This window comes from Dendrobates tinctorius, unplaced genomic scaffold (assembly GCF_039654945.1).
Source record: "Dendrobates tinctorius isolate UK_male_01 unplaced genomic scaffold, ASM3965494v1 ptg000009l, whole genome shotgun sequence".
In the NCBI taxonomy this organism is placed as follows: domain Eukaryota; kingdom Metazoa; phylum Chordata; class Amphibia; order Anura; family Dendrobatidae; genus Dendrobates; species Dendrobates tinctorius.
The window spans coordinates 24,648,919-24,663,010 of record NW_027361677.1 but is presented as its reverse complement, the minus strand read 5'-3'; the positions used below and the strand labels follow the sequence as shown (position 1 = coordinate 24,663,010).

The 14,092-nt window shown below is 47.5% G+C and overlaps 1 protein-coding gene across 3 annotated transcripts in view; it reads left to right on the top strand.

Moving 5' to 3' along the window:
- MPHOSPH6 (M-phase phosphoprotein 6) overlaps window positions 1–14,092 on the top strand; it is a 355,239-nt gene that overhangs the window by 330,573 nt on the left and 10,574 nt on the right. The window contains exon 1 of one of the 3 annotated variants that reach the window (XM_073585075.1): window positions 12,350–12,610. The exons of 1 other annotated variant lie outside the window; for it this stretch is intronic. In XM_073585075.1, coding sequence (XP_073441176.1) covers window positions 12,563–12,610 — 48 coding nt within the window. In that variant the 5' untranslated portion in view covers window positions 12,350–12,562. Of the gene's footprint in view, window positions 1–12,349; window positions 12,611–12,761; window positions 12,894–14,092 lie in introns of those variants that run through there. One more of the 3 variants, XM_073585087.1, reaches the window with a different exon arrangement.

Below are 14,092 nucleotides of genomic sequence, written 5' to 3'. Positions count from 1 at the left end.
TCATATATCAGCCAGCGCATACATCACAGTATGCTCACAGGAGTATTTCTCATCATATATCAGCCAGCGCCTACTTCACAGTATGCTCACAGGAGTATTTCACATCGTACATCAGCCAGCGCATACGTCACAGTATGCTCACAGGAGTATTTCTCTTCATACATCAGCCAGCGCATACGTCGCAGTATGCTCACAGGAGTATTTCTCTTCATATATCAGCCAGCGCCTACTTCACAGTATGCTCACAGGAGTATTTCACATCGTACATCAGCCAGCGCATACGTCACAGTATGCTCACAGGAGTATTTCTCTTCATATATCAGCCAGCGCCTACATCACAGTATGCTCACAGGAGTATTTCTCTTCATATATCAGCCAGCGCCTACTTCACAGTATGCTCACAGGAGTATTTCTCATCATATATCAGCCAGCGCATACGTCACAGTATGCTCACAGGAGTATTTCTCTTCATATATCAGCCAGCGCATACGTCACAGTATGCTCACAGGAGTATTTCTCATATATCAGCCAGCGCATACGTCACAGTATGCTCACAGGAGTATTTCTCATCATATATCAGCCAACGCATACGTCGCAGTATGCTCACAGGAGTATTTCTCATCATATATCAGCCAGCGCATACTTCACAGTATGCTCACAGGAGTGTTTCTCATCATATATCAGCCAGCGCATATGTCACAGTATGCTCACAGGAGTATTTCTCTTCATATATCAGCCAGCGCCTACTTCACAGTATGCTCACAGGAGTATTTCTCATCGTACATCAGCCAGCGCATACGTCACAGTATGCTCACAGGAGTATTTCTCTTCATACATCAGCCAGCGCATACGTCGCAGTATGCTCACAGGAGTATTTCTCATATATCAGCCAGCGCATACGTCACAGTATGCTCACAGGAGTATTTCTCATCATATATCAGCCAGCGCATACTTCACAGTATGCTCACAGGAGTATTTCTCATCATATATCAGCCAGCGCATACTTCACAGTATGCTCACAGGAGTGTTTCTCATCATATATCAGCCAGCGCATACGTCACAGTATGCTCACAGGAGTATTTCTCTTCATATATCAGCCAGCGCATACGTCACAGTATGCTCACAGGAATATTTCTCTTCATATATCAGCCAGCGCATACGTCACAGTATGCTCACAGGAGTATTTCTCTTCATATATCAGCCAGCGCATACGTCACAGTATGCTCACAGGAGTATTTCTCATCATATATCAGCCAACACATACGTCGCTGTATGCTCACAGGAGTATTTCTCATCATATATCAGCCAGCGCATACTTCACAGTATGCTCACAGGAGTGTTTCTCATCATATATCAGCCAGCGCATACGTCACAGTATGCTCACAGGAGTATTTCTCTTCATATATCAGCCAGCGCCTACTTCACAGTATGCTCACAGGAGTATTTCTCATCGTACATCAGCCAGCGCATACGTCGCAGTATGCTCACAGGAGTATTTCTCATATATCAGCCAGCGCATACGTCACAGTATGCTCACAGGAGTATTTCTCATCATATATCAGCCAGCGCATACTTCACAGTATGCTCACAGGAATATTTCTCTTCATATATCAGCCAGCGCATACGTCACAGTATGCTCACAGGAGTATTTCTCTTCATATATCAGCCAGCGCCTACTTCACAGTATGCTCACAGGAGTATTTCTCATCGTACATCAGCCAGCGCATACGTCAGTATGCTCACAGGAGTATTTCTCTTCATATATCAGCCAGCGCATACGTCACAGTATGCTCACAGGAGTATTTCTCTTCATACATCAGCCAGCGCATACGTCGCAGTATGCTCACAGGAGTATTTCTCATCATATATCAGCCAGCGCATACGTCACAGTATGCTCACAGGAGTATTTCTCTTCATATATCAGCCAGCGCATACGTCACAGTATGCTCACAGGAGTATTTCTCTTCATATATCAGCCAGCGCATACGTCACCGTATGCTCACAGGAGTATTTCTCATCATATATCAGCCAGCGCATACGTCACAGTATGCTCACAGGAGTATTTCTCATCATATATCAGCCAGCGCATACGTCACAGTATGCTCACAGGAGTATTTCTCATCATATATCAGCCAGCGCATACGTCACAGTATGCTCACAGGAGTATTTCTCTTCATATATCAGCCAGCGCATACGTCACCGTATGCTCACAGGAGTATTTCTCTTCATATATCAGCCAGCGCATACGTCACAGTATGCTCACAGGAGTATTTCTCATCATATATCAGCCAGCGCATACGTCACAGTATGCTCACAGGAGTATTTCTCATCATATATCAGCCAGCGCATACGTCACAGTATGCTCACAGGAGTATTTCTCTTCATATATCAGCCAGCGCATACGTCACAGTATGCTCACAGGAGTATTTCTCATCATATATCAGCCAGCGCATACGTCACAGTATGCTCACAGGAGTATTTCTCATCATATATCAGCCAGCGCATACGTCACAGTATGCTCACAGGAGTATTTCTCATCATATATCAGCCAGCGCATACGTCACAGTATGCTCACAGGAGTATTTCTCTTCATATATCAGCCAGCGCATACTTCACAGTATGCTCACAGGAGTATTTCTCATCATATATCAGCCAGCGCATACGTCACAGTATGCTCACAGGAGTATTTCTCATCATATATCAGCCAGCGCATACGTCGCAGTATGCTCACAGGAGTATTTCTCATCATATATCAGCCAGCGCATACGTCGCAGTATGCTCACAGGAGTATTTCTCATCATATATCAGCCAGCGCATACGTCACAGTATGCTCACAGGAGTATTTCTCTTCATATATCAGCCAGCACATACGTCACAGTATGCTCACAGGAGTATTTCTCTTCATATATCAGCCAGCGCATACGTCACAGTATGCTCACAGGAGTATTTCTCTTCATATATCAGCCAGCGCCTACTTCACAGTATGCTCACAGGAGTGTTTCACATCGTACATCAGCCAGCGCATACGTCACAGTATGCTCACAGGAGTATTTCTCATCATATATCAGCCAGCGCATACGTCACAGTATGCTCACAGGAGTATTTCTCTTCATATATCAGCCAGCGCATACGTCACAGTATGCTCACAGGAGTGTTTCACATCGTACATCAGCCAGCGCATACGTCACAGTATGCTCACAGGAGTATTTCTCTTCATATATCAGCCAGCGCATACGTCACAGTATGCTCACAGGAGTGTTTCTCATCATATATCAGCCAGCGCATACGTCACAGTATGCTCACAGGAGTATTTCTCTAAGAAACTCTAGAATGAAAAACAAACATCATTAAACATCAAAAAATGGCAAAACTGTTCAGACAACACTTTTCAGGGATATTCAAGAACTTTTATCTAAAATCTGCATTTATAATTAGTCCAGGAGGGAATCTTGGCAGGGGGTGTAGTATGCCATGGTATTGGAAGAGTGCAAGGGGCGGTTACAGTGGGGGCTTTGCATGCCTCCATCAGGTGTCCCACCTCTATCTTTCCATCCCCCTATCTCATTTGTCGCCACCCTCTTGGGTCTGGCAAGTTGCAATTTACCTTTTCTCCTCAGATCTTGCCATCTCCTCAACAGGTCACTTGTAGAGATCCCATCTATCTCCTGGAATGGAACTCCACTAGCTATCAGGTCACAAAACAACTCGGTCCTGCTCTTTCTAATTTGAGTATCATCCTCTTTTCTCCTTTCTTGATCTACTCTCTTTACTGTACTATTGTTTGATACTTTTGCTCTCTCTAGAGCTGATAGCTGGGAGATTAGATTGCATGCTGTGTATACAGTAGTGGAATTTCCCATAAGTGCACTGAACATAGTGAATAATGGGGCTTTGTAAGCAGCTGGGGCACCTTCTATGAACTTATTCTTCATCAATACCGTCAATATTGCAGCATCTGGTCCCTTCCAATCCTCAACAACAGCAAAGTGATCATTCAGATCTGGCACAGGATTGCGAGTTATGCCACCTATACCTGCAATTTCTCTCAATCTCTGAACTCCATCTGCAAGAGTCTCCCACCGTGTCTGTGGTAATAATTCCATGGGAGAGTCATACACTTGTGCCACAGAATCCCTCACCAAATGCAGCAAAGAGAAATTCACTGTAGTGTCCCTTGCACGTCTCATTTTTAGACACACCATAGGATCAATACAAATACTACAAAGTCCTACTGCCTCAAGATGGTTCAAGATTATAGTATCGGCTCCCTGATCCCATAATCTGAGAATCCATGCTAACAAAGGTTCTCCTGCTTGCTGCCTGTACCTGGTAGCTAATTCTGATAATTCTCCGGCTGTATAATTCCCAGCTTCCTCGGTCATTGAAGCTTCTGCTCCTGTAGCTGCGTTTCCTGCATCCATCCTATCTCCACTACGCTGTGTGACTTCTCTCCTAGTTTTAGTAGTCACAATCGGTCTGGCTTGCTTTTCTTCCTCATCTGTCTCACAGCCATCACATTCTAGCAAATCTGACCATTTCTCACGTGCAATCATGGTTCTAATCTGTGCAGTACGAATATCTGACACTGGCCGCTGTCTCCTCCTGCGCCTATTCTTATTCACATTTTTCATTACATAAGCTTCAAAATTCCTTTGCATATTGTCATGTTGTTTCATTTGGTCTCTCAAGGCTGATTGCAAGCTAATCCTTTGCTCCATAGCTGTATGCTGTTCTAAACGCAAGTTATCTCCTCCTGTAATCTTTGGGACACTTGCACACAGATCCATCCAACGGCTGCTGCAGCTTTCTGCTCTTTTGCATCATACCTTGAGAGATCAAATTTGCCAGCCACATCCTGAGGATTTGATAAGCGCTGTCCCTCCATATATTTGTTACATTCCTGTGCCACTGGGGTCCACTTTCCTGGTAACACCCATTCTGGCAAAGATCTGACACTACTCTGAACTGCTTTCCTACTCTTAACAAACTTATTCAATTTTGCAAACATTTTTATTCAAAACAATCCCACTTCTGACACCAATTTTGTATTGTACGGGTTCCAATGGATTGTGATGAATAAGAAAATGCTCACACAAGAATTGAATTTACTAAATTGATTTACTATATAAATATTAAGATTAATATATAAAACTATAAATACATATGCATTAATCAGAAACAGGCATTATTCATACATTACATTATTCAGATAGTCTCATCTCAGTGTCCTCTCTGGTCTGTCACATCTCTTTCTCTGTGTATCTCTCTCTCTGCTAATCAGTACCCTCCTTTTATCCCCCCCAAAAGCATCCAAATGTGTCTTAAGGTACTGTCACACTTAGCGATGTACCAGCGATCCCGACCAGCGATATGACGCTGTCAGGATCGCTGGTACATCGCTAAGTGGTCGCTAGTGAGCTGCCACACAGGCAGATCTCACCAGCGACATCGCAGGGGTCGGGGGTCGCTACTTACCTGTCACACCAGGCGATCCTGCGTCCTCCCGCCCGGCTCCACGCGTCGCTCGTCGTCACAGCAGGAAGCTGAGGACGAGAAACAGTCCAGCCTGTTCTCGCGCGATCAGCAATAACCAGCGGGGGAGCGGGTTGTAGGTAAGTATCAGACACAGCGATATCGCTAGCAATATCGCTATAACGTCAGTAGTTATAGCGATATTGCTAGCGATATCTCTTAAGGGCATGTCACACTAAGCGATATCGCTAGCAATATCGCTATAACTTGTGACGTTATAGCGATATTGCTAGCGATATCGCTGTGTCTGATACTTACCTACGACCGGCTCCCCCGCTGGTTATCGCTGATCGCGCGAGAACGTCCAGGACTGTTTCTCGTCGTCAGCTTCCTGCTGTGACGACGAGCGACGCGTGGAGCCGGGCGGGAGGACGCAGGATCGCCTGGTGTGACAGGTAAGTAGCGACTCCCGACCCCAGCGATGTCGCTAGTGAGATCTGCCTGTGTGGCAGCTCACTAGCGACCACTTAGCGATGCACCAGCGATCCTGACCGCGTCATATCGCTGGTCGGGATCGCTGGTACATCGCTAAGTGTGACAGGGCCTTTAGTGTGACAGGCCCTTTAGTTAAAAAGCTTTGTTCTATCCTTTAATGCTAATGAGAAAGTCCCCTGACCAGATAACATCCTTGGGAATTTTTTCACATACCCAATCTAATTATGGCAACGAAGGTCCTTTGCTGGTAGATAAGTGTAAGCCAGTTATTTGCTCTGCATGGACAATTTGACCATCTGGTTGAAACAAGTTTCAATGACCTTCTAGGAAGGTTCAAAGAGCTGAATATATATATATATATATATATAACTGATTGAAACTATATCAATAGTTGGTATTAATTAATTGGAGTGTTGAAACCATTAAAAATAAATCATAGTATACACCAGGTGGCAGCCTTACATATTAGCTCAATTGGGACATTCACCCTCTCGGCCCAGGAGGATGACATGGCTCGCGTTGAGTGAGCCTTTATACCCTGTGGAGGGTCTTCTCTTTTTGCCGAATATGCCATCGTGATCGCAGCCCTGATCCACCTGGACAGTGTGCCTCTCGTAACTCTAGACCCCTTCTTGTTACCCTGGAAGGAGACAAAAAGAGACCTGCTCTGCCTCCAGGGACTGGTCCTATCAAGGTAGGCTAGTACTGCTCTCTTCATGGCCAAGATGTGATATTTAACCTCTTCTGGTGTTACGGGGCTCTCATAGAAGGAGGGTAGGCAGATCTCCTGGGATCTATGAAACTTAGTAGCTCGTTTGGGAAGATAAGACGGGTCCGTTTTTAACACTAGTTTGTCCTGGGTTACTGACAGGAATGGGGGATCTACCGACAGGGCTTGAAGATCACTTACTCTTCTTGCTGAGACTAAAGCTACCAGTAGAGCGGTTTTCAATGAAAGGCATTTTATTGATGCTGAGTGTATAGGTTTGAATGGGGCCTGAGTGAAGACATCTGAGACCAAGCTAAGGTTCCATGTTGGTACCTGAGGAATGTGAACTGGATTCGCTCGCTGACAAGCCAAAATAAACCGGGCCACCCACTTATTACCTGCCACGTTGTGGTTATATAAGGCTCCTAGTGCCGATACATGGACCTTTAGAGTGTTAACAGAGTCTCAACTCTCGGCCCTTCTGCAGGAATTCTAGAATGGCTGTAACAGGTACTTTGCTGGAAAGTCTTGCTGGGTGAAAGGCTAAAATTTTTTTCCATACTTTAGCGTAAATCCTCGTGGATTCCGTTCTACTCTGTAGAAGGGTGTCAATCAGATTATTTGAGAACCCTCTTAGTTTCAATAACCCCCTCTCAAATTACATGGCGCTAGGCGCAGGGCTTTGACCCGGGGATGGTAACAGGGTCCCTGTGAGAGAAGGTCCCGATGTAGTGGGAGAATCCATGGGTCGGTTATTGACATGACCATCAGCCATGAGAACCACGGCCTCTTGGGCCAAAACGGGGCTATCAAGATGACCTTCGCCCCATCTATTATTTTTCTGACCACCGTTGGTAACAATATCATTGGAGGTAAGGCATAGGCTTGTTGCAATGTCCAGGGTGCTTGGAGGGCATCGAGCACGTCTGGATTGTCCGTTCTGTATAGAGAAGTGAACCTTTCTACACGCCTGTTGGCCCTTGTCACGAACAGATCTATTTCTGGTCTGCCCCATCTTGCCGCCATCATCTTGAAGATGTTCCGGCTGAGGAACCACTCCCCCTGATGTAAAGTCTGGCGGCTGAGAAAGTCCGCCCTGGAATTGTCCACTCCTCTGATGTGGAGCGCAGACATGGAGCGGAGATGCGATTTGGCCATCTCTAAGAGTCTTTCCATGATAGACATGAGTGGTCCTGATCGCGTGCCTCCTTGCCGGTTTATGTACGCTACTGCGGTGGTATTGTCCGATTGGATTCTCGTGTGGGTTCCTCCTAGCTGCGGGAGAAATTTAGATATAGCATAATATATCGCTGATAGTTCCTTCATATTAGATGAACTCCCTACTTCTAGCTCGGACCATTGAACCTGCACCATATCTAGATGAGCTCCCCACCCCGAGGGGCTAGCGTCCGTGGTGACTATTTTAGAGGGGACAATCCACCATGGAACTTCCCCCCCCCCGCTAGATTGTTTGGGCCCAACCACCACTCTAAGGAGCTGATCACTTCTGGTGATAGGGACATCCTCCCTTCCACCGCCCTTGCAGCCTATCTGTTTCTTGTAAAATGGCCCATTGCAATTTTCTGCAATGGAATTGGGCCCACTGAACCCCCGGAATGCATGATATTAGGGACCCCAACAAGGACATGCCTTCTCTTAAGGACATCATGGGTTTATCACTTGCCCACCATATTTTGTTAACTATGGCCCGTGCTTTTATTTCAGGTAGAAAGCATTTTTGACTTACAGAGTGTATTTGTAGGCCCAGGAACGTCTGACAGGTTACCGGTTTCAGTCTGGACTTCCCCCAGTTGACTAGCCAGCCTAGTGTCTGCAGGGATGAGACAATATCAGCTATCCTGCCCTTGCATTGGGAAACAGAATTCCCTACTATGAGCAGGTCGTCCAAATACGGGACTATTAGGCCATGTGCACACGATGCAGATTTGCAGCGTTTCCGCAGCGGATTTTACCGCGCAGAAACGTTGCATATCCGCATTGTGATGTACAGTACCTTTAAAATGAATGAAAAAAAAAAACGCTGTGCAGACGCTGCGGATTTTTCCGCGCTGTTTTCCTGCGGTACAAAATCCGCAGCATGTTACTTCTTTTGTGCGGTTTTCTATCTCCCCTGTTACCAAATCCGCAGGGGGAAGACCGCAATGGAAAACCGCACAAAAACCGCATGAAAACCGCGTGAAAAATGGAAGAAATCCGCAGGAAAAATGCAGGTCATTTGACCTGCGGTTTTCTTCCATTCTGCACGGAAAAATCCGCAGGGCTCAAAACTCCGTCTGCACTCAGCCTTAGGGTGTCCTTCAGCCTTACATGTGACATCACCTCTAGCATTAGCTTGGTAAATACGCGGGGTGCCATGGATAATCCGAACGTCATCGCCGTAAACTGGAAATGTCGTATCCGGCCTTCTAACCAGACTGCTACTCGTAGGAATTTCTGGTGCTCTCTGTATATAGGGAGATGGTAATATGCATCCTTTAGGTCCAAGACTGCCATATAGCCCCTAGGGAACAAGAGTTTTATTGCTGAACGTATTGACTCCATTTTAAAGGAATGCAGCCTCAAAAACGTATTAAGCTTTTTTAAATTAATTATTGTCCTAAACAAACCATCTGGTTTAAGGACTAGAAACAGGGGAGAATAAAACCCCATTCCCCTTTCGTCTCTTGGAACATCTATCAGAACGCACTTAGACAAGAGCGCTGCAATCTCCATTTCCAATGCTTCCTGCTGTGTTGGAGACTTCAGAGAAGTCAATAGGAAGGTGTCCGGTGGGTACCGAACAAATTCTAGTCTTAGGCCCGACGTAACAATATTAATGGCCCAGGGGTTAGATGTAATTTTTTCCCATTGGTGGCTGAATTCTAGCAGCCTGCCACCTACCTGTGAATTGGTGCTACCGGAATCTGTCCCCAGATCTGAAGGGACGTTTCCCAAATAGGCTGCCTCTCTGCTTGGGATCTTTGTTGCCCCAGCGGTCTTGAAATATCCTTCTTTTTACCAAACGGAGGCTTCCTGAAGGCTCTCCTGTTGAAGGGAATGTACGGATTAGGGAATCCCTTCTTTCTCCCGCTTTTGTCAGGATCTCATCCAGCTCTGTGCCAAACAGGTACTTACCCTTACAGGGTATGGCGCAGAGTTTGTTTTTTGTCTGCGTATCGCCTCTCCTCCCCTTCAACCATAAGGCCCGCCGGCCTGCGTTGGTTAATCCTGCCGCTCTGGCAGATAGTCGGAGGGAGTCAGCTGAGGCGTCAGATAGGAAGGCCGCTGCACCCTTAATCAGGGGAATAGAGGAAAGGAGCTTGTCTCTAGATGCTCAGCTTTTTATCTTTTCCTCCAACTCATCCAACCATATTATCATGGACCTCGCCGTGCATGTGGCTGATATCGCCGGCTTGAAGGCTGCCGTGCATGCCTCCCAAGATCGCTTGAGGAATGTATCTGCCTTGCAATCTAAGGGATCAGATAATGTTCCTGAGTCTTCCACTGGTAGGGAAGAGCGGCGAGAAGTGGAGGCCACTGCCGCATCCACTTTGGGGACTCTCGACAAAGACGCCAATTCGTCATAATCAAACGGGTATTTACGTTTGGATGTGAAGGGGAGAAAGGTTCTCTGGCCCAGTTTTTCCCACTCCCTTTTCACCAGCTCCTTTATTGCTGGAACTACTGGGAGGCCCAGACCTTTTTCTGAGAGATACCCGCGAACATTATTTCCTGTGGGGTTTTGGGATCTTTAGTATCAGATAACCCCATGGCATTCCGCACATACTTTACCAAATTATTAACACTGTCCGTGGGAAAGCAAGTATGCTCATCGTCTGAGGATAGGTAATCCTGGGATCTGAGTCCAGTTCCCCAGTCTCTGAAGGTGATCTAGACGCCGGTGAAGCTATCCCTCTGGCGGGGGACTGCCCCCCCCCCTAGACTACTGGAACCGCCTAAGGCCCGCAGTTCTTCCCTAATTATTGTACGGATATCCTCCTTTTTTCCAGAGGATTCCTCCTGTAGGGTCTGCTCGATACAGGTCTGACACAACCTCTTAGGGTGACTATCTGGGAGGGGTTGGGAACATAAGGCACATTCCCTGTGTTTAGCTTTCTCCGTTCTTTTGGCCTAAGGGGTATGAAAAAAGAAAAAGTGGGGGCGCCATCAGCTTGGAGCTTGACCAAAAAAACACTCACCTGTGAATTTCGTCAGCATAATACCGGCTGCGGGGTTCGACACTCAGGCTGAGGCGAGGCGTGAGACGGTTTCTTCTCCATGGGCTCGCTCTGCCTAGAGCGTCCGCTAGTATTTCTCTTGGAGCTGCCACTCCTTCTGGTGCTGTCACGCCTTCTCGTGCTACCACTTCCCCTGGTACCGCCATGTAGAGATTCCCATGGCTGTCCTAACTGGAGCGAAACCGGGTTGTTTGTAGACGACATAGCTGCGCAGCGGTACGCCTCTGGCCGACGCTTTTATGCAGCTTCCTGGTTTCGCCTACTTTCTTTTTTTGTTCTTCCCAGTGCGCATGCGCGGTCGCCGCCCGGCGATACCGCGGTCTTCTGCCTCTCCTGCCCCGGACATTGTCTCCTGCACTTCCGGGTCGCCCTGTCTTAGTACGGGAGCGCCGGCCTCCTCCTCTGCCGGGCGCCTCCTGACGGCTGCCCCTGCATCGCCGGAGAGACATATGCTGACCCCGTCACGAATGTAATTCTCCCCTTAAGCGCTCCCGGCACTTACTGCGTCCGCGCGAGCTCAGGGACTCCATCCTTCCCTGGCCTCGCAATGCTCAGTGGGGGGAGAGGGAACCATCCACAGCCGCCCCGAAGCTGCGCCGCGCTCTGTAATGCGTGCGTGCCTTTTAAAGGGAGAATTCTGGTGCCGGCTCTCCACACATCAAAAAGTGAGCCAGGCACACTCCACCAAGGGCTCACCCGCATTACCAGCTGAGGGGGGAGTCCATCCTCTGATCCGCCCGACACTGCTTCCAGCTCGCGGGCGGCTGCCGGGCCGGCATCCTCTTCTCTCTATGGGTTTCTTCTAGGAACAGGAAACCACCTGAGGGCGCGAGGGGGACCGCCCCATTTATCTCTCTGTAGGTGTCCTGTTCCTAGGGGCGGATCCCCTCTCTCAGCGGGTGCTGTCGCGGCGAAGAGAAAAAAAAAGTAAAGCACAAAGTAAACATTTGTCAGGGTCAGGAGGGGTTAAATAAATGATAATAAGGAAAAAAAAAGTAAGATTAAAAGATTTTTAAAAAAAAGGAAACGCTTGTTAAAGAAAAAAGTGGAGGGAAAAAGAAACACAGCGTGAAAGCAAAAATTGGCCAGGTTAGGAAGGAGTTAAAAAATAATAAAATGATTAAAAAATAAAGATTAAAAGGTTAAAAAAAATCTCATTAAAAGAAAAGGAGAAAAGAAAAATGAGAGCGCCTAAGGAAAAATTGGCTGGGGCAAGAAGGGGTTAAATAAAATAAAAATATTGAAAGTTAAAAAAAAAAACCCTCTTGTTATGATAAAAAAAGGAAAAATAAACCGATAGCACAAAAGTAAAAACTGTGCCAGGGCACTAAGGAGTTAAATAATAATAATTGTAGTAGCAATATCTATATTAAAAGGTTAATGGAAAAAAAAGGGAAAGGAATAATGGAAGGGGAGAGGAGGGGTGAGAGGACGCCATCTTGTGACTGGCAGGCCCCGCCCTGGGAGCCCAGGCAGGTCACGTGGTGCCGCATCCAGCATCGGCTGCTCTCCCCTGCCGCCGCAGGAGCGGCCGCTGATTGCTGCTGTCTGTCGCTAGGCAGTGCCACTTGCCAGTGAGGCGCCGAGGCCTGTGGTCGTCAGTCGCGATTCTGCCCGATATCGGCGACTCTGTCCCGGGATTTCCAGCATGGCCACCGAAGTGGGAAGACTCTCCAAGAACCTCCTGCGGATGAAGGTAAGACACGGCCGGGAATCAGCGGCCGCCATGTTTGTGAGTGAGGCGAACACATGGCAGCAGGAAGGGGCCGCCGCCGCTGCTGCAGAACCTCTTCTTCTGGGCTAGCTGTTAATCATTAAAAAAGACTAACTCGCGATGTATATTGCAGCTGGCGGTCTGCTGGGACTTGTAGTTCCACAGGAGAACACTGCAGCCTTCTGGGCTCCTTTTTATTGTCCCAGCAGAGTATTCTAGGCCACGTATCCCTTTGTGGTTTCCGTTCTCCGGACCTCTGCTTGCTGTCAGTGGCTGATACTAGTTTGTAACTTTTTCCTTCTTTTACTGTGCTCTTCCCCCACCTTTTTTTTGACAAATAGGCGTGGCTTAGAGAGGGGCGGGGCCTGTGACTGCAGCCCCAGGCGGACGGATTGGTCGTGCAGCGCGGTCTGGAGAGATGCTCTGGGCTGAATGAGGCTGGAGTTGGTTTTCTTTTCTGTTTTATTCTAGGTTTAGTAATAAACAGTAATAACACACCCTGCAGCGAGGAGCCTGATGGGAAGACGCTGAGTAATGGGCATCGTAAGTATGCCAAGCCCGATGCCCAGACCCACTTGGCCCCGGCGGGGGCGCCCTGTTCTACATGTCTGCAGGGTGAGGTCAGTGGGCCAAAGTCGTTTAACCCTTTCACTGGCGCCCTCTATGATGCCCGCCTTTGTGCCAGTTTTATAGTTTTTGTAGCTGTCGATAAGTGTCTTCCCACCAGGCTCCTCGCTGCAGGGTGTGTTATTATTGTGATGATTATTGTTTGTTATTAAACCTATAAAAAACAGAAAAGAAAAAATTGCCAAATAAGAAACCAACTCCAGCGTCGTCAGTGATTGGCTGTAGAGACTGCACATTATTATTGTTATAGCGCCTTTATTCCATGGCGCTTTACATGTGAGGAGGGGTATACATAATACATACAAGTACAGTAATCTTAATACAAGTCACGACTGGTACAGGAGGAGAGAGGACCCTGCCCGCGAGGGCTCACAGTCTACAATGGGATGGTTGAGGATACAGTAGGCGAGGGTAGAGGTGGTCGTGCAGCGGTTTGGTGGATCGGTGGTTACTGCAGGTTATAGGCTTGTCGGAAGAGGTGGGTCTTCAGGCTCTTTTTGAAGGTTTCGATGGTAGGTGAGAGTCTGATATGTTGTGGTAGAGAGTTCCAGAGTAGGGGTGATGCGCAAGAGAAATCTTGTATGCGATTGTGGGAAGAGGAGATAAGACGGGAGTAGAGAAGGAGATCTTGTGAGGATCGGAGGTTTCGTGCAGGTAAGTACCGGTAGACTAGGTCACAGATGTACGGAGGACTCAGGTTGTGGATGGCTTTGTATGTCATGGTTAGGGTTTTGAGCTGGAGTCTTTGGGTAATGGGGAGCCAGTGCAGGGATTGACAGAGGGGAGAGGACGGGGAATAGCGGGGGGACAGGTGGATTAGTCGGGCAGCAGAGTTAA